This window comes from Montipora foliosa, chromosome 8 (genome assembly GCF_036669935.1).
Source record: "Montipora foliosa isolate CH-2021 chromosome 8, ASM3666993v2, whole genome shotgun sequence".
In the NCBI taxonomy this organism is placed as follows: Eukaryota; Metazoa; Cnidaria; class Anthozoa; order Scleractinia; family Acroporidae; genus Montipora; species Montipora foliosa.
The window spans coordinates 6,477,722-6,505,053 of record NC_090876.1 but is presented as its reverse complement, the minus strand read 5'-3'; the positions used below and the strand labels follow the sequence as shown (position 1 = coordinate 6,505,053).

Below are 27,332 nucleotides of genomic sequence, written 5' to 3'. Positions count from 1 at the left end.
GAAGCTTTTAGCTTTCAAAACTTGCCCAGATTGTGTCAGTAGGTCCTGGAATTCGTCCACAGAAAGGCCAGAGAGACAACTTCACTCGTGAACCGCCATGGTACAACAGAGCATTTTAGGCGTCCCAGTCTGCATGAAACCATCTCTCGCCTCTGTCTGAGACAAGTCTAGACCAGACACGCACGCTTCTTACGTTACGTTTATGCCTATAAAATCAACTGAAATGTCAATTGCTGGTAAAAAAAAAAAAACAAAACAAAGAAAAAAAAAAACCAGCATGTTAATTTTTTTTGGTAGGCTAGGTATCGAAGAGCCAGAACATTTGCGCATGCGCTGACGGAATGTTTGAACAAGAGAGAAAAACGCAGTACCTCCAGACACCGGCGCTGGAGCGTCGTACCAAACGAGTCATCCCGGGATTTCGGCCCGTGCGATCGCTTTTGGACGCAGTTGGCCCTTCACTGCTTTCTGCTACCGACCTTGCCTCCCGGTACGGCATTGAGGGAGAGATATGTCGGCCCCTAAACCATATGTGACAAATCCCACGCCTACTCACAGCTCCAAACCGCCCTTGTCAATATAGCGTAACAATTAGATGGCTTATATATTCAAGTAAAAAGTCATTTTGTCTGTCATATGGTAAGCACTGGAGTCGCAGATTACAAAGTGTGCGCATGCGCCCTGCTAAAGGTAACATGCTTTATTTCATCTCGAATTTCCGAATAACTACGGGAGCTAATATCTTGGAGACATTACATTTACAGCTAAAATACATAGCATATACAGATAACTACCAAATACATATTATTTAAAGATGTGTTCATTAAAAAGAAAAGCCGCTGTACAAAATGCGGCCCTGGATTCTCTTTTAAAACCAGTGTACTCATAGGTACGGATGAAATCGGGTAACACATTCCGCAACTTAGCTGATACGTAAGAAAAAAGAGAACTAACACCATAACTGGTTGTTCCAGGTTTATTGAGGGACAGAATGTAATTTCCGCGAAGATCATGCATAAGAAGGGGACGGGAGAGAAAACGTATTTTCCATATCAGCAGAAAAACCCTCTTTTCAAAACAAAAAACAAAAATAAAAAGCATACTTTTATCAAGTAATGCCAGGAAATTTTGAATGCGTTTATTGCATAAAGATGTAGAGCTTGATTTCCGTAGTAAGAGGACAGGTAATCTGCAAATATAAATATCGTTATTCTCTTATTTACATTATTATACCGTTTCTTTGACACGAGAATTACAGCGAAATGAAAGCACAACTTTGCCGCGAATTTTCTATGATAAAAACTTGTTCAGAAATCCAAAATCTAAGTTAACAGCACACACCAGGCCTACTCCTGAGTATCTGGCAAGAAATCATTTCCTCTGGCCGCGCTTCAGCCATTCGATGAGGGCCAGTCTCGTGCTTCTTAAGTTGCCTCGCTCATGCCCGAAAAGAATTCTGGGTAATTCTGCCATTCCATGACAAGGGAAGACTCCCGATTCTCATTTCAGAGTTTTTTTCATAAGTGTCGGGCCACCCAGTCCTACCAGCAAAATAACGCATCGATTGAAGCTTTTAGCTTTCAAAACTTGCCCAGATTGTGTCAGTAGGTCCTGGAATTCGTCCACAGAAAGGCCAGAGAGACAACTTCACTCGTGAACCGCCATGGTACAACAGAGCATTTTAGGCGTCCCAGTCTGCATGAAACCATCTCTCGCCTCTGTCTGAGACAAGTCTAGACCAGACACGCACGCTTCTTACGTTACGTTTATGCCTATAAAATCAACTGAAATGTCAATTGCTGGTAAAAAAAAAAAAACAAAACAAAGAAAAAAAAAACCAGCATGTTAATTTTTTTTGGTAGGCTAGGTATCGAAGAGCCAGAACATTTGCGCATGCGCTGACGGAATGTTTGAACAAGAGAGAAAAACGCAGTACCTCCAGACACCGGCGCTGGAGCGTCGTACCAAACGAGTCATCCCGGGATTTCGGCCCGTGCGATCGCTTTTGGACGCAGTTGGCCCTTCACTGCTTTCTGCTACCGACCTTGCCTCCCGGTACGGCATTGAGGGAGAGATATGTCGGCCCCTAAACCATATGTGACAAATCCCACGCCTACTCACAGCTCCAAACCGCCCTTGTCAATATAGCGTAACAATTAGATGGCTTATATATTCAAGTAAAAAGTCATTTTGTCTGTCATATGGTAAGCACTGGAGTCGCAGATTACAAAGTGTGCGCATGCGCCCTGCTAAAGGTAACATGCTTTATTTCATCTCGAATTTCCGAATAACTACGGGAGCTAATATCTTGGAGACATTACATTTACAGCTAAAATACATAGCATATACAGATAACTACCAAATACATATTATTTAAAGATGTGTTCATTAAAAAGAAAAGCCGCTGTACAAAATGCGGCCCTGGATTCTCTTTTAAAACCAGTGTACTCATAGGTACGGATGAAATCGGGTAACACATTCCGCAACTTAGCTGATACGTAAGAAAAAAGAGAACTAACACCATAACTGGTTGTTCCAGGTTTATTGAGGGACAGAATGTAATTTCCGCGAAGATCATGCATAAGAAGGGGACGGGAGAGAAAACGTATTTTCCATATCAGCAGAAAAACCCTCTTTTCAAAACAAAAAACAAAAATAAAAAGCATACTTTTATCAAGTAATGCCAGGAAATTTTGAATGCGTTTATTGCATAAAGATGTAGAGCTTGATTTCCGTAGTAAGAGGACAGGTAATCTGCAAATATAAATATCGTTATTCTCTTATTTACATTATTATACCGTTTCTTTGACACGAGAATTACAGCGAAATGAAAGCACAACTTTGCCGCGAATTTTCTATGATAAAAACTTGTTCAGAAATCCAAAATCTAAGTTAACAGCACACACCAGGCCTACTCCTGAGTATCTGGCAAGAAATCATTTCCTCTGGCCGCGCTTCAGCCATTCGATGAGGGCCAGTCTCGTGCTTCTTAAGTTGCCTCGCTCATGCCCGAAAAGAATTCTGGGTAATTCTGCCATTCCATGACAAGGGAAGACTCCCGATTCTCATTTCAGAGTTTTTTTCATAAGTGTCGGGCCACCCAGTCCTACCAGCAAAATAACGCATCGATTGAAGCTTTTAGCTTTCAAAACTTGCCCAGATTGTGTCAGTAGGTCCTGGAATTCGTCCACAGAAAGGCCAGAGAGACAACTTCACTCGTGAACCGCCATGGTACAACAGAGCATTTTAGGCGTCCCAGTCTGCATGAAACCATCTCTCGCCTCTGTCTGAGACAAGTCTAGACCAGACACGCACGCTTCTTACGTTACGTTTATGCCTATAAAATCAACTGAAATGTCAATTGCTGGTAAAAAAAAAAAAACAAAACAAAGAAAAAAAAAACCAGCATGTTAATTTTTTTTGGTAGGCTAGGTATCGAAGAGCCAGAACATTTGCGCATGCGCTGACGGAATGTTTGAACAAGAGAGAAAAACGCAGTACCTCCAGACACCGGCGCTGGAGCGTCGTACCAAACGAGTCATCCCGGGATTTCGGCCCGTGCGATCGCTTTTGGACGCAGTTGGCCCTTCACTGCTTTCTGCTACCGACCTTGCCTCCCGGTACGGCATTGAGGGAGAGATATGTCGGCCCCTAAACCATATGTGACAAATCCCACGCCTACTCACAGCTCCAAACCGCCCTTGTCAATATAGCGTAACAATTAGATGGCTTATATATTCAAGTAAAAAGTCATTTTGTCTGTCATATGGTAAGCACTGGAGTCGCAGATTACAAAGTGTGCGCATGCGCCCTGCTAAAGGTAACATGCTTTATTTCATCTCGAATTTCCGAATAACTACGGGAGCTAATATCTTGGAGACATTACATTTACAGCTAAAATACATAGCATATACAGATAACTACCAAATACATATTATTTAAAGATGTGTTCATTAAAAAGAAAAGCCGCTGTACAAAATGCGGCCCTGGATTCTCTTTTAAAACCAGTGTACTCATAGGTACGGATGAAATCGGGTAACACATTCCGCAACTTAGCTGATACGTAAGAAAAAAGAGAACTAACACCATAACTGGTTGTTCCAGGTTTATTGAGGGACAGAATGTAATTTCCGCGAAGATCATGCATAAGAAGGGGACGGGAGAGAAAACGTATTTTCCATATCAGCAGAAAAACCCTCTTTTCAAAACAAAAAACAAAAATAAAAAGCATACTTTTATCAAGTAATGCCAGGAAATTTTGAATGCGTTTATTGCATAAAGATGTAGAGCTTGATTTCCGTAGTAAGAGGACAGGTAATCTGCAAATATAAATATCGTTATTCTCTTATTTACATTATTATACCGTTTCTTTGACACGAGAATTACAGCGAAATGAAAGCACAACTTTGCCGCGAATTTTCTATGATAAAAACTTGTTCAGAAATCCAAAATCTAAGTTAACAGCACACACCAGGCCTACTCCTGAGTATCTGGCAAGAAATCATTTCCTCTGGCCGCGCTTCAGCCATTCGATGAGGGCCAGTCTCGTGCTTCTTAAGTTGCCTCGCTCATGCCCGAAAAGAATTCTGGGTAATTCTGCCATTCCATGACAAGGGAAGACTCCCGATTCTCATTTCAGAGTTTTTTTCATAAGTGTCGGGCCACCCAGTCCTACCAGCAAAATAACGCATCGATTGAAGCTTTTAGCTTTCAAAACTTGCCCAGATTGTGTCAGTAGGTCCTGGAATTCGTCCACAGAAAGGCCAGAGAGACAACTTCACTCGTGAACCGCCATGGTACAACAGAGCATTTTAGGCGTCCCAGTCTGCATGAAACCATCTCTCGCCTCTGTCTGAGACAAGTCTAGACCAGACACGCACGCTTCTTACGTTACGTTTATGCCTATAAAATCAACTGAAATGTCAATTGCTGGTAAAAAAAAAAAAACAAAACAAAGAAAAAAAAAACCAGCATGTTAATTTTTTTTGGTAGGCTAGGTATCGAAGAGCCAGAACATTTGCGCATGCGCTGACGGAATGTTTGAACAAGAGAGAAAAACGCAGTACCTCCAGACACCGGCGCTGGAGCGTCGTACCAAACGAGTCATCCCGGGATTTCGGCCCGTGCGATCGCTTTTGGACGCAGTTGGCCCTTCACTGCTTTCTGCTACCGACCTTGCCTCCCGGTACGGCATTGAGGGAGAGATATGTCGGCCCCTAAACCATATGTGACAAATCCCACGCCTACTCACAGCTCCAAACCGCCCTTGTCAATATAGCGTAACAATTAGATGGCTTATATATTCAAGTAAAAAGTCATTTTGTCTGTCATATGGTAAGCACTGGAGTCGCAGATTACAAAGTGTGCGCATGCGCCCTGCTAAAGGTAACATGCTTTATTTCATCTCGAATTTCCGAATAACTACGGGAGCTAATATCTTGGAGACATTACATTTACAGCTAAAATACATAGCATATACAGATAACTACCAAATACATATTATTTAAAGATGTGTTCATTAAAAAGAAAAGCCGCTGTACAAAATGCGGCCCTGGATTCTCTTTTAAAACCAGTGTACTCATAGGTACGGATGAAATCGGGTAACACATTCCGCAACTTAGCTGATACGTAAGAAAAAAGAGAACTAACACCATAACTGGTTGTTCCAGGTTTATTGAGGGACAGAATGTAATTTCCGCGAAGATCATGCATAAGAAGGGGACGGGAGAGAAAACGTATTTTCCATATCAGCAGAAAAACCCTCTTTTCAAAACAAAAAACAAAAATAAAAAGCATACTTTTATCAAGTAATGCCAGGAAATTTTGAATGCGTTTATTGCATAAAGATGTAGAGCTTGATTTCCGTAGTAAGAGGACAGGTAATCTGCAAATATAAATATCGTTATTCTCTTATTTACATTATTATACCGTTTCTTTGACACGAGAATTACAGCGAAATGAAAGCACAACTTTGCCGCGAATTTTCTATGATAAAAACTTGTTCAGAAATCCAAAATCTAAGTTAACAGCACACACCAGGCCTACTCCTGAGTATCTGGCAAGAAATCATTTCCTCTGGCCGCGCTTCAGCCATTCGATGAGGGCCAGTCTCGTGCTTCTTAAGTTGCCTCGCTCATGCCCGAAAAGAATTCTGGGTAATTCTGCCATTCCATGACAAGGGAAGACTCCCGATTCTCATTTCAGAGTTTTTTTCATAAGTGTCGGGCCACCCAGTCCTACCAGCAAAATAACGCATCGATTGAAGCTTTTAGCTTTCAAAACTTGCCCAGATTGTGTCAGTAGGTCCTGGAATTCGTCCACAGAAAGGCCAGAGAGACAACTTCACTCGTGAACCGCCATGGTACAACAGAGCATTTTAGGCGTCCCAGTCTGCATGAAACCATCTCTCGCCTCTGTCTGAGACAAGTCTAGACCAGACACGCACGCTTCTTACGTTACGTTTATGCCTATAAAATCAACTGAAATGTCAATTGCTGGTAAAAAAAAAAAAACAAAACAAAGAAAAAAAAAAACCAGCATGTTAATTTTTTTTGGTAGGCTAGGTATCGAAGAGCCAGAACATTTGCGCATGCGCTGACGGAATGTTTGAACAAGAGAGAAAAACGCAGTACCTCCAGACACCGGCGCTGGAGCGTCGTACCAAACGAGTCATCCCGGGATTTCGGCCCGTGCGATCGCTTTTGGACGCAGTTGGCCCTTCACTGCTTTCTGCTACCGACCTTGCCTCCCGGTACGGCATTGAGGGAGAGATATGTCGGCCCCTAAACCATATGTGACAAATCCCACGCCTACTCACAGCTCCAAACCGCCCTTGTCAATATAGCGTAACAATTAGATGGCTTATATATTCAAGTAAAAAGTCATTTTGTCTGTCATATGGTAAGCACTGGAGTCGCAGATTACAAAGTGTGCGCATGCGCCCTGCTAAAGGTAACATGCTTTATTTCATCTCGAATTTCCGAATAACTACGGGAGCTAATATCTTGGAGACATTACATTTACAGCTAAAATACATAGCATATACAGATAACTACCAAATACATATTATTTAAAGATGTGTTCATTAAAAAGAAAAGCCGCTGTACAAAATGCGGCCCTGGATTCTCTTTTAAAACCAGTGTACTCATAGGTACGGATGAAATCGGGTAACACATTCCGCAACTTAGCTGATACGTAAGAAAAAAGAGAACTAACACCATAACTGGTTGTTCCAGGTTTATTGAGGGACAGAATGTAATTTCCGCGAAGATCATGCATAAGAAGGGGACGGGAGAGAAAACGTATTTTCCATATCAGCAGAAAAACCCTCTTTTCAAAACAAAAAACAAAAATAAAAAGCATACTTTTATCAAGTAATGCCAGGAAATTTTGAATGCGTTTATTGCATAAAGATGTAGAGCTTGATTTCCGTAGTAAGAGGACAGGTAATCTGCAAATATAAATATCGTTATTCTCTTATTTACATTATTATACCGTTTCTTTGACACGAGAATTACAGCGAAATGAAAGCACAACTTTGCCGCGAATTTTCTATGATAAAAACTTGTTCAGAAATCCAAAATCTAAGTTAACAGCACACACCAGGCCTACTCCTGAGTATCTGGCAAGAAATCATTTCCTCTGGCCGCGCTTCAGCCATTCGATGAGGGCCAGTCTCGTGCTTCTTAAGTTGCCTCGCTCATGCCCGAAAAGAATTCTGGGTAATTCTGCCATTCCATGACAAGGGAAGACTCCCGATTCTCATTTCAGAGTTTTTTTCATAAGTGTCGGGCCACCCAGTCCTACCAGCAAAATAACGCATCGATTGAAGCTTTTAGCTTTCAAAACTTGCCCAGATTGTGTCAGTAGGTCCTGGAATTCGTCCACAGAAAGGCCAGAGAGACAACTTCACTCGTGAACCGCCATGGTACAACAGAGCATTTTAGGCGTCCCAGTCTGCATGAAACCATCTCTCGCCTCTGTCTGAGACAAGTCTAGACCAGACACGCACGCTTCTTACGTTACGTTTATGCCTATAAAATCAACTGAAATGTCAATTGCTGGTAAAAAAAAAAAAACAAAACAAAGAAAAAAAAAACCAGCATGTTAATTTTTTTTGGTAGGCTAGGTATCGAAGAGCCAGAACATTTGCGCATGCGCTGACGGAATGTTTGAACAAGAGAGAAAAACGCAGTACCTCCAGACACCGGCGCTGGAGCGTCGTACCAAACGAGTCATCCCGGGATTTCGGCCCGTGCGATCGCTTTTGGACGCAGTTGGCCCTTCACTGCTTTCTGCTACCGACCTTGCCTCCCGGTACGGCATTGAGGGAGAGATATGTCGGCCCCTAAACCATATGTGACAAATCCCACGCCTACTCACAGCTCCAAACCGCCCTTGTCAATATAGCGTAACAATTAGATGGCTTATATATTCAAGTAAAAAGTCATTTTGTCTGTCATATGGTAAGCACTGGAGTCGCAGATTACAAAGTGTGCGCATGCGCCCTGCTAAAGGTAACATGCTTTATTTCATCTCGAATTTCCGAATAACTACGGGAGCTAATATCTTGGAGACATTACATTTACAGCTAAAATACATAGCATATACAGATAACTACCAAATACATATTATTTAAAGATGTGTTCATTAAAAAGAAAAGCCGCTGTACAAAATGCGGCCCTGGATTCTCTTTTAAAACCAGTGTACTCATAGGTACGGATGAAATCGGGTAACACATTCCGCAACTTAGCTGATACGTAAGAAAAAAGAGAACTAACACCATAACTGGTTGTTCCAGGTTTATTGAGGGACAGAATGTAATTTCCGCGAAGATCATGCATAAGAAGGGGACGGGAGAGAAAACGTATTTTCCATATCAGCAGAAAAACCCTCTTTTCAAAACAAAAAACAAAAATAAAAAGCATACTTTTATCAAGTAATGCCAGGAAATTTTGAATGCGTTTATTGCATAAAGATGTAGAGCTTGATTTCCGTAGTAAGAGGACAGGTAATCTGCAAATATAAATATCGTTATTCTCTTATTTACATTATTATACCGTTTCTTTGACACGAGAATTACAGCGAAATGAAAGCACAACTTTGCCGCGAATTTTCTATGATAAAAACTTGTTCAGAAATCCAAAATCTAAGTTAACAGCACACACCAGGCCTACTCCTGAGTATCTGGCAAGAAATCATTTCCTCTGGCCGCGCTTCAGCCATTCGATGAGGGCCAGTCTCGTGCTTCTTAAGTTGCCTCGCTCATGCCCGAAAAGAATTCTGGGTAATTCTGCCATTCCATGACAAGGGAAGACTCCCGATTCTCATTTCAGAGTTTTTTTCATAAGTGTCGGGCCACCCAGTCCTACCAGCAAAATAACGCATCGATTGAAGCTTTTAGCTTTCAAAACTTGCCCAGATTGTGTCAGTAGGTCCTGGAATTCGTCCACAGAAAGGCCAGAGAGACAACTTCACTCGTGAACCGCCATGGTACAACAGAGCATTTTAGGCGTCCCAGTCTGCATGAAACCATCTCTCGCCTCTGTTTTCTTTCAAAGGCTTGCCTTTACCCACATTCTGGCTTAATGATGCCAACCTGGTGGCTTCTGTAGACGAAAATGGCTTAAAAGGCACTTATAAAATGGTTACCTACCAAGGTTTGAGCCAACTCGCTCGCTTCGTTTCGGAACACAAACGGTTGTCACGTGAGGCTTTAACATGAGCCCACGTATACTGAATACAGCATATGTTTCAATGAGATCTTCCTAGGCACTTCATGTATCCTCTATTAAAGTGTTTTTAAATTATAATTTATATCCACACGTATATTATAGTGTCTTAAAATAATTAGCCCTATATACCCATGTATACCCAACTTCAGCAACCCACTTATTACATCCTGCCTAAGGCCATTTTCGCGATAACGAGAATTATACTAGGGCCGCGAAGCGAGATGAAGTGACAAATATATGACCTTGTTGTCTCATATATTTCGAACGGAGTCGTATGAATGACTTAGTTCCAAAATTACAAAAATTGGCTGTCATTGACTTTGTTCAAGTTGTGGATGGAAAATCGTTGAAATGGGTGTCAAAGTAAAAGTATCTGTGGGTATGTTTTTAAGAGCTGACGTTATAGGTATTCTAGATAATTGCACGCCACTTGGGATGAAATATAGTTTAGAGCTAATGAGTAATCCTCAACCAGCCTCTTTGTATTGAGGCTCGTGGAATAGGCCATTTCCGAGTTCATATCCGCCTCCTCTTCAAAGCGAGTCTAAGTGCAAAGCTTTTGTGATGGTAATTAGGTCTACTTTACATATGAATGAAAACTAATTTTCATAAGAAAAACTTCGCACTTAGACTCGCTTTGAAGAGGAGGCAGACATGAACTCGGAAATGGCCTATTTCGGGAAGACAAACAAAGTAAAATTTTAAAAAAAGAGAGGATTTCTTGAATCTTCTTACAGTGAGATATTTTCGTTTCATCAGATCTTGTCATAGGGATTTCATAACTTTGCTAAGAAGTTTGCATTCACTGACCCCATATTTGTAAACATTTTACTCAGATCGCACGCTTGTTAGCGTGCGCAGTGGAGATGTGCAGAAAAGAGGCAAACGTTTTTAAAAATATTATTTTCTGGTGGATCTTTTCCTTTTTTCTGGTTTTGGCCTCCACCACATCAGCCGTAGCCGGTTTTTAAGGTGTATGTGCAATTAGGGACTGGGAAAGAACAATACCTGAAAAATAGTGTTGGTAAAGCTGGTCGATTCACTGGTTCTAAAAGCACATCGCCATTAGTTTGAAAAAAAAAAAAAACAACCGATTTATCGCATAACCTGACTTTCTGGTCCTTTGAAGTCTGACTTGACATTAATGTCAATTATCAACGGGTTGCAAAAAAGTTGTTAATCAAACAAAGTTGACATTAGTAAAAATTGACAAAGTGACAAAAATTTGCATCATAAAAAAAGTTTAAGTAAATAACCTCTCAATGGGAAAGTTTTTGTTATGATCATCACAAATTCAAAGTACTAAAACAAAGATGAGCAGGAATATAAACTTCGAGTTGCCGAAACTGCTATAAAACAGATATCGAAGAAATTAGTCGAAAACCATCAATCTTTGAGTAGTCATTGGGTTAAATTATTTTTATCAGTAAAAACTGGACGTTTGAGCTGAAAACAAAGAACATTGGCTGCGGTTATTTATAATCTTATTCAAGCCTTTGCACCTCGGAATGTGTCGCTGGGGCTGCCCTGAAAATAAGTTGGTATGTAAAGACTGTTATTTTTTCATATATCTCTCAGGTAACGACGGACTACAACACAGCACTAATGTTAATTTTCATGGCCTACCGGTATTTTCCCCTTGATTTGATAAATTAAGGTCTTATCAACGTAGTTTTCTTGGTCCAAAAGTACTTTCCACTTTTAAGCTTCGCACGCGTTAGCCAGATCATTAGGGCGAAACTGGAAGGTAGGCCTTAGATAACAGTTAAGCCCTCGGTTTCCTTTTTAGAGGCATGTGTTACCGTACTCAGTTTCATGAATATACACAAATCGTTAATTGTTCTGAATGTTTAGACGTTTGAGGGACCGCTACATTAAAATAACTGGAAGGAAGGAAGCAAAACGTTTTTGAAAAAAGCGTGTCAACTTAAGCTTTTGCTTCTAAGCTGGCAGCTTTTGTTTTCGCAACAAAATTTCGAGGGTGGAAGCGGAATAATTGGATCTCATCATTAGTTATTTATTATTCCTTCCATTTATTATAAATTATTGAAATTTTGTTCGATGTCCATTTTTCCGTATTCGTTATTCTTTTGATTCTTTAAACAGAAACCGTAAAATTCTTTATTCCGAATGTTCGAACACTAAATATTCATTATTCATTTTCTTTCTTAAGCGGCCGGTATTCATTATTCATTATTCTGCTTCGTCCCCTGAACATTTTGGGTGCCAAACGAGGAAACGTTTTGGAAAACATACAGGGACCTTTAATTGCATGTTTATGTCCTTTATTCGTACTAGATATTCAAGTGTAAGTTCTGTGGTACGAATTACTGCAAGACTTGTGGCAGAGGAGACTTTCATGGAGTTATGACAGATAAAGCAGTGTGCAGGGTTTGTTTTCAGGTAATTTCATAAACTTAGCAAACTGCAATCTCTAAGCATATATGTGCATCGAAAGAATATCTCCAAAGAACCTGTGTATATATATCTTTCTGGATAAAAATACTAAAGCTTCGTCAACGCCAAGGCGTTTTCGCACCAATCGCCCACTCTATAACGTCGTGAAAACGGGTAGACAGTGAAGAGGTTTGAAAACTGAAGCAATCTTATAGAGGACAAGAAGGTGATTTCATCCGGTAGGGATCTGTTTAGGAAATCATTTTCTTGACTGATTTGAATTTTGTGGTTAGTAGTTTTTGTTGACGAACTCAACCCAAGGATGGTTCTTGAGAAACCCCCCCATGCTCCCTACCCACCCCTCCCCCAACAACCCCGCACCCCAAACTGCTTTTAAAAGTTATTTTATTTCTCCTGAAAATAAATGGTCATAGCAGAAAATACCATAATACTCTTTGTTTGTTCCTCCAGAGTCTGAATAAGCGTTGTTTTTGTTTTCTCTTGGGACCATTGTAAGTCCCAAGAGAAACAGAAAACAATGCTTATGCAAAATGATTTTGGGGGACAAACAAAGAGTGTTATATATAGTATTTTCCGACTCGGTCAATTCAAGGTATGGTGTAGTTATCGTTAAGGAAAAACGGAATCTATGTTATTTTAAGGGCGCGTAATGTTAAATCGATTAAAGACATTAAAAAGGAAAGATCACGAATGACAAAAAGAGAAAATATGGGCACCTCTCTAGTAAACAGTAATCTTCGATTTCTTAATTAATAAACTGACATCTCGTTTACTTAGAAGCCAAACACTTGAACTGGTCTGACAAACTAAAGAAAGGGTTTCTTATGTGCAGTGGACCAATCTCCAGTTTAATAAACCTTGTGTAACCATTGTCTAAATAAAACTTCTAAAGCCGAGTGAACATTACACACACATCCACGCATATTCCTTTTTGAACAACTAATTTTAAACAGACCAATTTTTCCCCAATCAGAGCACTTGATGGCTTGTATTTGCAACTAGTGTTGCAAAACGTTAGTCCTGAAACATCTGGATTAGCACTTCCTTGGCGCGGGGAGCTTATATGTGCTTACTGTCAAGGCAGGACTAACAAGCTAATTGTCTCCAGGTTTCCTCTATCTGTTCAGATCTCAGCTGTGATTATTGCTTAGTCTCATTCCCAAAGTCTTTCGTCCCACCCCCCCCCCCCCCCCTTCCCCCTAACGCAGATGGAGCACGGAGCTCTCTCTCTCTCTCCCTTTATTTATACTACCCATCGTCTTTAAACCTAAAAAAAATGTTTTACTTCCGAGTGCCATCAGCATCGCGGCTCAGATCGGAGGAGTCAACGGTCATTTTTGCAGCTTATGACGTATGATATGAGAAGACATGCGAGAGTGCTCCATCTAGGAGCAGTGTTTCGACTGAAAAAAAAACTGAAACGGCTCAAAAGAAAACAGCAAAATAACGAAAATATACACAGCAGCACTTGTGTTTACCTTGTTTCTCTTGATTACGAAATCTGTTCCCCATACACCTTATTCCAAAATGGCCGCTGATTTATGCGGATACAAATTGGCCCTTGTTGCCTCGTTCAAGATAATATATTCTTTTGAATTTTAAGCTTAAGAACGAGGCATCAACTAACTTCGAACTCAATTTTCTCACAAAAAGACAAAACAAAACAAAACAAAACAGGAAACGAGAAGAAATAACCCCACAAACTTAACTTTACTTAAATTTGGTTTTATCAACGGAGTTGATAATGTAAATTGGCCACCGTACAGAGACTCTAAAAGCTGACGTTTTGAGCGTTAGCCCTTCGTCAGAGCGAATCCGATTCGCTCTGACGAAGGCCTAACGCTCGAAACGTCAGCTTTTAGAATCTCTGTACGGTGGCCAATTTACATTATCAACTCCGTTGATAAAACCAAATTTTTTTATACTACTTCCCCACTGACGCAGCACCACAGTTTCTTTAGAAACTACCCCTTCATTAACTTTACTTATGTTAGGCTTTCCAAAAAATGGTTGGAAAATTGCTGATCTTAGTGATGTTTCCCCTTTAAACTTGGCTGGGGAGATGAAAGACGTAATCAATGCCGTTTATCCAAATCTAAAACTCCACGTTCTTTTATTATTCCTGTATTAGCCAAAATGCCAAGGAGAGAGAATTGGACAAGGGCTTCGAAAAACAGCAAAGACGGACAAAGAAACTGTTAAGGCGACAACTGTGAAGGCAAAATCCCCCAAGAAACAACAGAGCGGAGATAAGAAGGAAAAGACATAACTCAGGGATGAAAAAGGATGTAACATTTCAACGCACGTCAACAATTTTTTTTTTAAAGGCAGATTTGACGACACACAGTGACCAATAGCCTTTAGTCATAGATTTTAACAGAATATGAAGATAACTCACTCCATGCACAGGTTTCCCATGATTAGGAATTGGGTTCTCATAATGTCAAACACAACGTTCACTATAACTTATACAACTGACTAAAAAAATGGGGTAAACAAGATCATGTACAGATCTTGTAATAGTCTTAAGCTATCTTCCGTCTCTTCAGCTTGAAAAATTTTGCATGACCGCGGATTTCAACCACGAAAATAATCCGTGGACTATGGCAAACCACGAAGGCTTTAATTTGTAATCGTCTACGATGATTTTCAAACTGGAAGGGGACGAAACGGCAGCGACCTGATTTCAGTGTCTTGGAGTGGGGGGTTCACTTCTACCATGATGGTAGCAAATGGTTGAAAATTAATCACAACTTCTAAAGTGCTATCTTTTTTTCTTCAGATTTTTAAAGTGTGATCGCTTAACATTTGAGTGGCAAAATTTTAAGCTTTGACCGTTATCCAAAGGTTGTTTACTTTAAGTTCAAGTTTTGGATTTCATGGTCCGCCATTACTCACGTTCAAAAACTGACCGATTGGACCTGTCTGAAAGACCGAAACTCCCGGCTGCATATTAATTCAGCCGAGTACACACGCATTGCATTCTTCAACTATTGAGTCTTTTGACGTCATTTTCTCCTCGATTCAGCTCTCTCAAGGTTTAAAGTTTGTAATGGCGGACCATTAAATAGGAAGATTCCAGTTAAGATAAACATGTATATTTTTGAAAGCAAGGCTTAAAACTTGGGTCACTTAGTGTTTAGTTAACATACTTTTGAAATCCAAAGAAAAATAAAAAAAATGACTTAATTTTTGGCCAAAAGTATCACTTTAAAGAGACAATCCACTATCACGGTGTGTACAGAGTACAAAAGTGCAGCTTTATTTTTCACCACCATTATGTACAAATAGTTGCCCTTACAGAGGAAATACGTACTGGTTGCATTTACACGGAATCAGTGCGTGATCGCACGGATAATCAATAATTTACAGCCTTTCCTCTTTCGATCAGTAGAACGGTATTCAATTGAGTGGTTTAAGGGGGGCTATAGCATAATTTTTTTTTAAATTCCAGCGCAACTGCTCCAAAGCAATGCTACAACATTCCTAGAAATTTGGGGAAGACATTGAATAATTTCTAACTGGAAGCTGTCATCCAAAGTAAGTTCTTGGGCATTTCTTTAAGACATGGAACGAGAGTTCTAAAACTTGGGCCTTAATTGTTCAAATTGCAATCCCTTGTAGCCTTGCTATCGGCGTAATATCAAAATACAGTTTACGGTCTCGTCGCAGGAAAAGTCTTAACTACGCTGCGTCAGTATTTGAGGGTTTTCAGTAGTTTGCAGACATATTTTAACATTATACCAGGAGAACTGAAAAGTGTGACAGAGACCCTCTAATCCCAAACCAAAGTAACCACTTTCTATCACTTCTTGCCGATCAAAACGGAAAGAAACAAAATGCAGCCAGCGGAAATCACAGGAAAACGGAAGCCAGCAAGACTGCCAGTGATTGGCTGTGAAGGTGACGCGAGATGATTCTTATTGAAAGATATTTACCGCATAATTTTGAAAACCCCTCAAAGATGGGCAAAATGACATCACCTTCCCATCTGACAACAAACGACAAACCCCACAAGTTAATGGTTCTCGTGTATTTTTTGACGAAACGTATCGAAAACTCGACGCTCGCGAACAGGGGTAGATTTCTGGTCAAAGTGCTCCGCAAAGATCTCCTTTTGGTCAAATTAGGCAAGACCTCTATCACGAAAAATTCTTGGATCCTCGGAAAGATCTCTTCGTCGTCACATAATCGCAATTACCGAAAAACCACAGAGTCTGTACAAAGAACGCGCCCTTCGCGTGACTAGGCTGTGTTCAGGAGAAACATCGGAGATTTCTCTTTAACATCACCTCGGTCGACGTTTGTGTTTCGCTTTCTTCTTTCTCTTCTTTTTCACGACTGGCGCACCTGAAAATAACACAGAGAGCAAAAGAGATACACACACTTAATTCACCACTCCCTCTACGGTCCGTTGGCCGCTAGGTGATGCGAAATTTCTCTTCTCACACGGTTATGTAATATCCTCTATGTATTAGTCTACTTGACTGGATATTATCCAGTTGTCTTCAGACGATAAACCGTATGCAAATAGTGAAACCTTGAGTTTCCGTTGATTGCTTGTCTCCAGTGGCAATAACGGAATGAACACACAGGATAACAGCATAAAGACTGAATAGGTTTGGCATGCAGTAAAGGCTCTGGCGCACTTGGGAACATCTCTTGTGGCAATTGAATGGATGGCGCCACCTAAACGCTATTCTCCTAGCTGTGTGCGGGACGATTATCACATGAAATTTGTTTTATGCCCAATTGGCGCGAGAAGCATAAGCGCGCGGAGAATGGGGAGAGACGCTGTCCCCATTCTACCCGCGGCCTTGCCGCTGGTTAATTTCCCTCTCGCACAAACAATACCGTCAGCTTCGCAGGCTACCCAAGATCCCACGAGTCTTACAGAGTTCCAAGGTAAAGCGCTCAACCCAATAATGGGAGGGTCATGGGTTCGATTCATGAAGAGGAGCCCTGGGGTTGAGTCCGAATATGCCGAATGATTGATGTTCATTTATCAAATGGCCCGAAAAATTTGACCTCTTCCCCACAAAACTATACACATTTACTAACCGGCCGGCGAGTTCTCCTCGCCTGTTGAAACGTTCGATTCTTCTTCCCAAGATAACCTATGAAACAAATGTAAGCAATAACAAACTCAGGGGTGTATTTTCCGTGAGAGAAACCTACGACCTAAAAAAGAGACACCACAAATTGTTCGTTGAATCAAGCAAAATTTGAGACCTGTTCACGTTCAATTTATCTCTCAGGGCTTGCAATTGCCCATCGCCATCTTCATAGCTGTCAACATCTAAAGACAAACAAACAAGATTACTAGCATAAATTTTGGCATAATTGGAGAAAAAAGCATAATTTTTTTAAACGACCATGGCCACGGTATAATTAGCAAATTTTGGCACTTTTTGGAGCATAAATTCATAAAATTCAGTAAACATGATGTATTTTCTACAGAAATAAATTAAATCTAGGTAGTATGTTCTTGCAATGCGTGTTTTAGCTACGCTACTTGCTCTGACATACTTAGTCACTAGGCCTCTTTTGGCGAATTCTGCGTGCGCAGTTATTCCTTTGGAGGAGTCTGGTACTCTGTTTTCCTTTCCGGCTTCACGGTGGGGATTGCGTAAGCTAGCACAACTGCCATACGACTCCACCATTTGGTGTCGTTATTGCTCGCCTATATGTACAGAATTTACGTCATTTTGTGAGCATAATTTGGCAAAATTTCGAGCACTGCTCGTAGCATAATATGCCACTTTTAGGAGCACAATCCGCCAAGGCCAAGCAGTGGTGATTGCCACTGTGGCCCGGGTTCCTTTCTGCACAGCACCTTCATTGGATTGGATTCAGTTGTTGATAATCTGCTCTGCTCTGAGAGTTTTCGGTCAATAGTACTCCGGTTTTGCCGTATGCCTCAAAACAAATATTTCCTTTACTTGTTTGATTTTCTTTCGTTTCCAGGGCCTCAAGGTTTTTAAACTGTTTGGCGTGACTCTCTAAGCGCGTTTTTGAGACGCGGACGGCAACATAAAGAGAACATTTCGCGTGTCAGGACAGTAGTGCCTCCCAGCTAGATTTTTATACTAACCATCTCTGATAGAGAAACGATACTTAATAGCAATCTAAAAGTAGGTCCTGAATAGACAATGTACCCGCTTGTCTGGTGTTTTCTCAGTTGTCCTTTCGGCTGTCGTCAACCAACCAGTTTCCCATCCTTCCCTCCCACGGGTGCATTATACCTAAAAACACATTCATGGGACTTATTCGCCCGGGCGGCCATTTTGGCCATAGACAATAGATTTCGTATTCTGAGCCTCGACTTGAAATGTTTGGGAACGAGTTTCGGTGAGGCAAAACAAAAGTTTTCAATCCCTCGGGACTCAACATTGCGGCCGTTTGTTTCAGGCCCATTGCTACTCACCAATTACATCATCAGGTTCCAAAGCACTTCTGCTATGAAAGATAAAAGCAGAGGGGTTTGAGTATCGCTAAAGGACTTACTGGAAGCGGTATTGTGGTCTGACCTAATCTTGTCGAGGGCATCTTTCACTTCCTAAATAAAATTGTAAACTGTGTAACAAGGGGTCTGGCCAAAGTCCCCCACAAAAAGCATTGTAAATTGGGTCTTTCTGCAGGTACCGGAAAGCATTGTGTTTTTAGTCACTTGGGATTAGTCTTTATTTGGAGTTATTTTGTTTTCTGTCTTAGTTTCTTTTGTTTTACGTAATTTGTGCCCCGGTACCTGCAGAAACTGCCTGTAAATTAGTCCTCAAAAGCCCCGAGGGGAGAGGCTAATAACTTCGCTACGCTTCACGTCGCTTCATAACGCCAACCTTAAGACCTTAAGACCTACGGCGGCGAGGTCAACGGACGTCAAACTCTTTCTCAATCGCTCCAATTGATTCAGCTCCTTCAAACAAGCTGAACTACCCTCCCACTGCATTCGTGGGGACGGTATTTAAAATAAGATGAAAAATTAAAATTTGGCGTCGCGTTCACACGTTTCCCACAGACCTTAAAAACTTGGTATTTTACGTCCCAGATTTGCAGGGAACGGAGAAGAAATGCAGAAAATTTTAAAATGCACGTGCTGAGCCACTGTTCTGTTCACTAAATGCCATTGTTTCAGTAGTGGTATCCTTGAAAAATAACAGTGCTGCGCGAGAGGGAAGCATTTTGGTGCATTTCAACAACGGAAAATGACAAAAACTCTTTAAAGCTTTAAAGCGTTTTTAACTCCCTAAAAGGACACTAAGGAGTGCACGTCAGCAGCACGCATTAGCTGATAAATCAAAACAGGCGACCTACAGTATATATATTCCATTAATTTCCTTCCAACAAAAATGGTATCAATTCTTTAACTTGACCTTTTCAGGGAAGTTGTCATCGTCAACCTTCTCTATTCCTGGTCAAATGGAGGACATTTCAACAAATAATTAACTTAAACATGATTCTTACCCGTCCGCTCGCAGCCTTCCGACTGGGGTTTCCACTTCCGAATAGCCTAAAATTTAAATGCAGCAAAGTTGTGATGAAAATTCACAAAATCTACACTAACTGCTGGATATGAAAGATACAATGACTCATCATTTATTAGGAGTACTTTGCGTGGAATATTTCAAAAGGAACTGCACAGAAATAACCACACCACCGGAGACTAGGGACCCAATTCTTGGCGAAAGGATCAGTGTGCGAGTCCGTACATTCCTCGAAGTGTATGGAAACACTGTGCTTATAGAGCGGTTTTCAATTGAGTGTCGAAAGTAATTAGCGAATTGCTTTAGTTTATGATAACTTCATTCAGTTCTCGCGCCACTTTTTCAACCAATCAGAAGTGAAACCCAAACCAATCGTGGCTCGCGCGTGCACGTTTTCCCGCGCTTTGTGTCGGCTACGTGTAATTACTTCGAGTTTTGATTGGTTTACCGGATTTTGTCCGTCTTTTTTGATTGGTCAAAGTAATTACTTTGGTTTTTGTTTTGCGACAATCGATTGAAACTTGCTCTATGACAGCCAGTCAAGTGATAAGCCATAAATTTCAACTGTAGACGACTCAAACAAGGTTCTCCCGGGTCGTCGGATCTCCAGTTACGACTAAACTACGAAAGAGAGAAATCATCCTCGCACTCATGTGCACAATTTAATGACCCATTGACTCCTCGGACGTCCAAAGACGCCCCAGTCGAGGAGTAAAATCTTCAGGTGTTAGAGTAAAATCTGTTAAGCCTCACTCGCAGGGATCAATGGGCTAAGCTAGTGTTTCTTTATATAGACACTCGAAAAATTCAGGCGTCTCCAACGGGATCTCGAACCCATGACCTCTGTGATGCCCTGTCACAGCGTATTTGGACTTCCCGGTGCAGGGAAAAAAGCTTTAAATGACAATGACCACAACCAGGTTTTCTGAGCCCGCGAGACTGAGCACCCCCAGCAAACCATTGCTTTAACGAAAACCGCTGGTCAGCAACCTGGTTCTGGTCATTGCTGTTTAAGGTCTTCCAGTCCAGTGACCCGTTTCTCGAAAGTCCCGAAAACTTTTCGGGCCCGAAAAGCAATTTGTGAAACTGCCAATCGCTTGTTTTGGAAAGCCGATCTTTTAACATGTTTTTAAGGTAACAAAAAGAAAAATGACCGTGAAGTTTGACGAATTAAATCCTCTCCATTCTTCAGATACAAGGGGATTGTGACACCCGAAAATGGCCCGTAAAGTTTCGGGACTTTCGAGAAACGGGCCCCAGATCCGCTACCGGATATGGATTCACGGATTACGTCACCAGATCACCTGGCCAGGTGTTAAAGGGTTATCAACATCCAGGTCCGTTCAGAAATAATGTCCCCTTTAACCCACTCCCTCCTGAGAACGAGACTTAAAGTTTCTACTCTGTCTAATGCCTGACGATTTTACTGGTCAACTGAGGCCTCTACTTAAGGATGGTGCCTACTATTGTTATTGCGCATATGTTCTGCGCATCTCGAGATACTCGGATTTTCTGTGGGGGATGCTTATTAATACAAGGATATTTTTGCGCGGTTCAAAACTACGCGGAGAAAGCACAACTTTGCAAGTACTCTAGGTATCCAAAAAGAAAATTGGGGGTAACCATGCAGTTTTCAGCGATAACTAAGCTTCAATTTGGAAAAATTTGGATACATATTTTAAAGTTTTTAACAAATATTGTTGATTATCTTTGCAAAATGCGTGGTTACCCCCAATTTTCTTTTTGGATTTCAATTAACACTTGTTAAGATCTGTTTTTCCCGCATATTCAGTAAACCGCGCAAAAATACCTGTGAACTAGTAAGCACCGTCCTTGATGGCAATTTGTTATATACCTAAAAGTAAAAGCCTGACAGACTGTCTTTGATCATCAGAATGCTGAGGGCATCGGTGAGACCTGATAAAAGCACATAACAAATCAACACAGCTCGATTTGAAGATAGTTTTTTCGGATTGGCTAAAAATTGCAGTGTGTACATGTAGTTTTAATGATGAAGCACAATAAAAATTGCATTCAAACTAATTGCAGTAAGCTTTAAAAAGAAGTTTTAATGTTCTCGTTCCCTGTCTTGCTTGTTTCACTTTTTGGGCCATTTCTTGAAGTTGTGAAACGTGGGTCAAAGCACATTCATTAGCCATGGGCAAAATTTGGCCATACGGCTTGTTATGCAGTTTATAATCATTTAGAGAAATGAAAGAGGCCTTGTTCAGAACAAGGCCATGTTAAAGGGAAGGGGTTCTTTAACATCCCATCACGACCTCGAAGTTTGGTTCGGCCAGGATTCCGACCCACAAACCCCTGCATGGAAGCCAGATACTCAACAGAGTTTCTGTTTCAATCTCCCACCGACGCAGTACCACAGTTTCTTTATAAACTAAAATTTTGTCAGTTGTAAAACAAGTGTTGCTTTCTTTTTAAAAGAACGAAGAGATTTTCACTCATACCTTGTACACATTCTTGATGTGTGCTCTGATATCACACCACATGTCTACAACATGGAAGGAAGGAAATGATGGTTGCATGAACCACTTCAATTGTCATTTAAATTTATTTACTTGATAATTACTTTAAATAGTTATTTAATATTATCTACATTTAGCATGTACTAGCTCTTTCTTCAATACTGATTAATTTAGCTAGAGCTTTATCAATAGCTATATAAAAATAACCTCATCTTTTAATACTGCAACTGCATTGTGGTAGTGGCCAACTCAAAAGCTTTGCTCCTTTGGTTGTTACACACTTTTCCAATATAATTATAACACACATAATTCAACATGGTAAAAAAGCTAGCTTTGTCTCTATTCTCATCTTACTATCATTGTATATTATTGTAATTTGAGTATGTGTGAATAAATGAAGTTACTCGAACTTGAATGCAAACCCAGTGCAGTTTTGGAGCAAAAACCTCAAAAGTTCCTCATTCGATCAAAATCGCACTGACATCAGAAACCAGAAGGAGGAACTTTATGAGGTTTTGCTCCAAAACTCACAACTCTGCCATATGTCTAGAGGGCAGGTTGTACGCCATTTCACAAACAATCTACTGTTACATAACTTATTAACTTCAAATCACCTGTGAAAGGAGGGCTTTCTTCTCCTCTGAAAATGAACAAACCCAAACAAACCACCTTGTATCATTATCGTTTAAAACTACTGGAGAGATGTCCAAAGTGAGGGTTCCTACTATTTGGGATAAGATACAACTGACTTCTTTAAAGTTGAAAAACCATCTAAATAGAGTTAGTGTTCCCACTGCACCGACACCTCCATAAAGAACTCTTAATTAAGTGGTTACAGAGAAGAAATGCTATAATCATATCACAATCTTAAAATGTACAAAAATTAAATATGTCTAAACAGTAAATGGATTATAACATACCATGGAGAACTGACTTCACAACTAGTTACTATAAAGAACACCATCTATAGACAGTTTTCTATTACAGAATTTGGGTCATTTACTGCTCTCATACGCTTGCTGCATCACTGCTTTTTGATTACTTTTCTTTTTCCAATCTTCAGGAATAAGATCCTCGAAAATATAATTATATTCCACTCTTTAGTAGATTCTTCTTTAGAAAAATTGCCCATCTTTCAGGACAGTACAAAAATTCAGCAATTATTTGACGTGGAGAACCATTATTCCTGCCGATGCAATTTTCATCTGTTTGCTCTGGAATTTCGTAAAACCTCAGATTGAAGCCTCTTGAATAACGCTCCAATGGCAAAAGCCGTTCGTAAAACAAATTGATCATAAAAGGGATTATTTAACATGGCCTACTTAACCTTTTTTATCTTACAATCAATGTCATGAATTTTACCAATGACTTTTTCAAAATTCTCAGTGGTCCCCAACAGTGCCTCCTAATTTCTGCACCCAATGTAAACTATGACTTGTGCAATTCAATCACACCAGAAACGCAGCACAAAAGAATTCATGTGATTTAAAAAACCTGAAAGCTCGCCATGTACCCTGACTGATTTTGTATTGTTCCTTCCTGATTCTCACTTTTTATTCTTTGCCTCTATACAATTTGTAACACAACACATACCATTCCCAAGAGGTTTAAAGGCAGCCACTGTCAGCCCCGTCTAAAACAAAAGAACTCACGGATTATTTTTCTTTTTGAAGTGCCTATATGCTGCATGCAGGGTTTTCCTGGCTTTTGTTTACAATCAAAAGATGAACAGTGATGCAAATGCTGTAATTATTTATTTTAACGTTCAAAACTGACCAATTGGACCTCAGAGGGTTGGGTCCAGGGAAATGTGACGTCAAAGGCTCACTAGCTTAAAATTTCAGCGTATGAATGCAGCTTATTATATATGCAAAACGTGAGTTTAAAAGTCTGAAGGCCCAAAACTCCCATGCTGCATATTAATTCTGCGGCATACACACGCATTGCATTCTTAAAATAGTGAGCCTTTGACGTCATTTTTTTTTCGATCCACCTCTGTCAAGAACTTAAAGTTAGTAATGGCGGACCATAAAAGAGGAAAATTCTAACTAAAATAAACAGGTGTCTTTTTTAAATCAAGGCTTAAAACTCTGGTCGCTTAGTGTTTAGTTAACATAGTTTTAAAATCCAAAGAAAAATAAGAATTCATTTTTTGGTCACAGGGGCACTTTAACCTGTTGATTTTACAATTAGGAATTTTTCTGTAGTAAAAGGTTATGATTACCAAACTGAGTGCCAACTTATTCTTTTTAAGCTCTAAACCTGTAAATCTTGGGGTTCACAATTGATTGGAAATTTGTGCCGGCTCCTCAGGAATCTGAATCACTTGGGATCTCAAACCTCATTAAGGTGCGTGATTGAAGAAAAACCATGTTGCATCTCATTCACAACACATCAAAAATCAACAGACCTCATTGTATAATGCCTTGTTCCTTTAATAACTGAATTTTTTGTAATCCTGCACCTCAATGCCAAATCTGGAGGGATTTCAAGGAGAAATTCCAGTTGGAATTCGCCTGGAAAACATCAAACTAATGAATGACGTTACCCTAACTGCTGGTAACTCCCCACTGTGAACAGAGCTTGGTGTCCCTGGACGAGGGGTACCAGCCTCACCTAAAAGGAAAAAATCTTTATTTTACAAGCATAACATGCACCAGTGAACTAAAGTTACTGATAAACTTGTCGCCCTCGGTGCACAAACTTTACCCCCCTTCCTTCATCGATCCTCCATTTTACGGGTATTCAAAGCTACAGCTACACGGATCAGAGGAAAGTCGAGACAGACGTCCGTCGAATGAGACGTGGATGACTTAATGACAGTTATGCCTTGCAAAGAAAGGTTTCTTATCCAAGTAATGTGTTTTGTGCAAATACGAGTCAGCTTCAATTTTGATGGATAAAAATTCATGCTTAAAGTGCCCCTGTGATAAAAAAAAACCACTTCCTTTTTTTTCTTCAGATTTTGAAAGTGTGTTTGCTTAACACCTGACTGGCAAAATTTTGCGCTTTGATTTTTATCCAAAGGCCGCTTACTTTGAGTGTAAGTTTTGGATTTCACGGTCCGCCATTACTCACGTTCAAAACTGACCAATTGGAACTCAGATGGTTGGATCCTGGGAAACGTGACATCAGAGGCTAACTAGCTTAAAATTTCAGCATGTGAACGCAGCTTATTGTATGCAAAGCGTGAGTTTAAAAGTCTGAAAGCCCAAAACCTCCGTGCTGCATATTAATTTTGCAGCATACACACGTATTGCATTCTTAAACTAGTGAACCTTCGACTTCATTTTCTCCTCGATCCAGCTGAGTCTCTCAAGAACATAATGTTAGTAATGACCGACCATTAAATAGGAAAATTCCAGTTAAAATAAAGAGGTGTCTTTTTGAAATCAAGGCTTAAAACGTGGGTCACTTAGTGTTTTGTTAACATAGTTTTGAAATCCAAAGAAAAATATAAATTGATTTTTTGGTCACAGGGGCACTTTAAGGACGGTGCCTACAATTGTTATTGTGCATACATTCTGCGCATCTCAAGATACTTGGATTTCCTATGGCTGGTGCTTATTAAAACAAGCATATTTTTGAGCAGTTCAAAACTATGCGGAGAAAGCAGAACTTAGCAAGTGATCTCGGTATCCAAAAAGAAAATAATTATGGGGGTAACCACGCATTTTTCAGAGATAATTAAGTTTCAATTTGGAAAAGAACACCATACATTGCTTTGCACTTTAATTAGCTTTTTACAGATAATGTTGATTAATCATCTTGAAAAATGTGTGGTTACCCCCAATTTTCGTTTTGGACTTCAATAACGGAACCAAAAGGTCGAGGCAGCAGCAAGCAAATCGTGATCTTTAAGAAAGTTACGACATTTTTTACTTTAAAAGACATGTTTCAATGTTACAAACATCATCATCAGTTACAGAATATTTGAAAAACCGTTAGGACTATATAACAACTAAGCGAAACATGCATAATTAAATATGATTAAGTGTCTTGTCACTTAATCATATTTAATTATGCATGTTTCGCCTTGTTGTTACATAGTCCTAACGGTTTTTCAAATATTCTGTAACTGAAGATGACGCTTGTAACATCGAAACATGTCTTCGAAATTAAAAAATGTCGTAACTTTCTTAAAGATAACGACTTTAATAACACTTGTTAAGATCTGCTTTTCCCGCATATTCATTAAACTGTGCAAACATACCTTTGAATTAGTAGGCACCATACTTAATTTTAAAAAAGCATAACTTCAAGGTCATGGGGTAAAAAACGTACAAATATTATTTTTCTTAATTCCCAAGAGCCTAAAAATCATGTTTCTCATCTTAAACTGAATTTCCATGAATTGCAATTTGTCAAATAAATTCACTGTAAAGGAGATTATATATGAAATGAATCATATATTAAACTGCGGATATGAAATCACGTAAAGCTATGATCCTTGTCAGACCATTGCACTGGAAGCACGAGGTTATGGGTTCAAACCCTGTTGAAGTCCTGAATTTTTCAGGTTTCTTAATGCAATACTACTACTGAAATTGTGTTCATAACTGCGAGGGTCATAGCTTTACTTAAAACCACTGTGGTACTTAATTCTGTACTGCAATTACTCTTAAACTACAGTACTTGCCATTTCTCCTGGGAGCTTTAGCTCTTCTGGGAGAATTTCCCTATAATAATGATTAGTAAATTAATGTTACTCTGCATTAAATTCCAGGTACAAAAGTATGTAACTATAGAACTTAATAGGTGTAAAAAAAATCATATCTATTATAGAACCTTGGTTAATCTGCAATTTAGGGTACTTTCTTTACCTTACAAAGATTGAATAGCATAAAGAATTGTCTCACCCTATCTTTTTTATTCTTCTTGCCTGCAAAATGAAAGAGGTTTTTTTAGTTCTTTAGGTTGTAAATCAGAAATAACACATTTGTGTGCATGAGACTTCCCAAATTTGCCAATTAATCCATTCAGCCCTGGAAGTAAGACTGACAGATTTTACTCTAACGCCGCCAGACGATTTTACTCGTCAACCTACTGCCCAGGCATCCTAGGGCATTTGAGGTGTCAATGGGTTAATGCCAGCATGTATTAATACCATGCTAGGAATGCTGACACATTTTTGCAAGATACATAAAGATTATTATTATTATTATTATTATAATTATTATTTAAAATCACCTGGCTTTCTATCTGAGTTCCAT

At 39.9% G+C, this 27,332-nt stretch overlaps 2 protein-coding genes across 3 annotated transcripts in view; one reads left to right on the top strand and one right to left on the bottom strand.

The window, feature by feature from the left end:
• Positions 1-10,992: 10,992 nt before the first annotated feature.
• LOC138012797 (uncharacterized) lies at positions 10,993-15,246 on the top strand. The gene is made up of 3 exons (XM_068859686.1): positions 10,993-11,275; positions 12,033-12,137; positions 14,284-15,246. Exons 1-3 carry the CDS (start codon positions 11,243-11,245, stop codon positions 14,419-14,421), a joined length of 276 nt encoding a protein of 91 aa, XP_068715787.1. The 5' UTR covers positions 10,993-11,242; the 3' UTR covers positions 14,422-15,246.
• A 147-nt stretch (positions 15,247-15,393) lies between these two features.
• LOC138012795 (ataxin-7-like protein 3) overlaps positions 15,394-27,332 on the bottom strand; it is a 17,976-nt gene continuing 6,037 nt past the window's right edge. Inside the window, exons 5-17 of one of the 2 annotated variants that reach the window (XM_068859683.1) lie at positions 27,310-27,332; positions 26,979-27,001; positions 26,759-26,798; positions 24,668-24,735; positions 23,713-23,752; positions 22,734-22,759; positions 22,102-22,145; positions 21,492-21,553; positions 19,617-19,662; positions 18,580-18,611; positions 17,385-17,451; positions 17,214-17,269; positions 15,394-16,502 (exon numbers count right to left, since the gene is read on the bottom strand). The exon at positions 27,310-27,332 is cut by the window's right edge and continues 69 nt beyond it. In XM_068859683.1, coding sequence (XP_068715784.1) covers positions 16,441-16,502; positions 17,214-17,269; positions 17,385-17,451; positions 18,580-18,611; positions 19,617-19,662; positions 21,492-21,553; positions 22,102-22,145; positions 22,734-22,759; positions 23,713-23,752; positions 24,668-24,735; positions 26,759-26,798; positions 26,979-27,001; positions 27,310-27,332 — 589 coding nt within the window. In that variant the 3' untranslated portion in view covers positions 15,394-16,440. The remainder of the gene's footprint in view (positions 16,503-17,213; positions 17,270-17,384; positions 17,452-18,579; positions 18,612-19,616; positions 19,663-21,491; positions 21,554-22,101; positions 22,146-22,733; positions 22,760-23,712; positions 23,753-24,667; positions 24,736-26,758; positions 26,799-26,978; positions 27,002-27,309) is intronic. The other variant, XM_068859684.1, reaches the window with a different exon arrangement.

What these genes read in the sequence shown, in the direction of transcription:
- LOC138012797 (XM_068859686.1), top strand. Translation starts at nt 11,243, where the DNA reads ATGTGTCGCTGGGGCTGCCCTGAAAATAAGTTG. An exon ending in GCTGCCCTGAAAATAAGTTG is followed by an intron (nt 11,276 to 12,032) that starts GTATGTAAAGAC and finishes TATTCGTACTAG; the next exon opens with ATATTCAAGTGTAAGTTCTG. An exon ending in TGTGCAGGGTTTGTTTTCAG is followed by an intron (nt 12,138 to 14,283) that starts GTAATTTCATAA and finishes TTCCTGTATTAG; the next exon opens with CCAAAATGCCAAGGAGAGAG.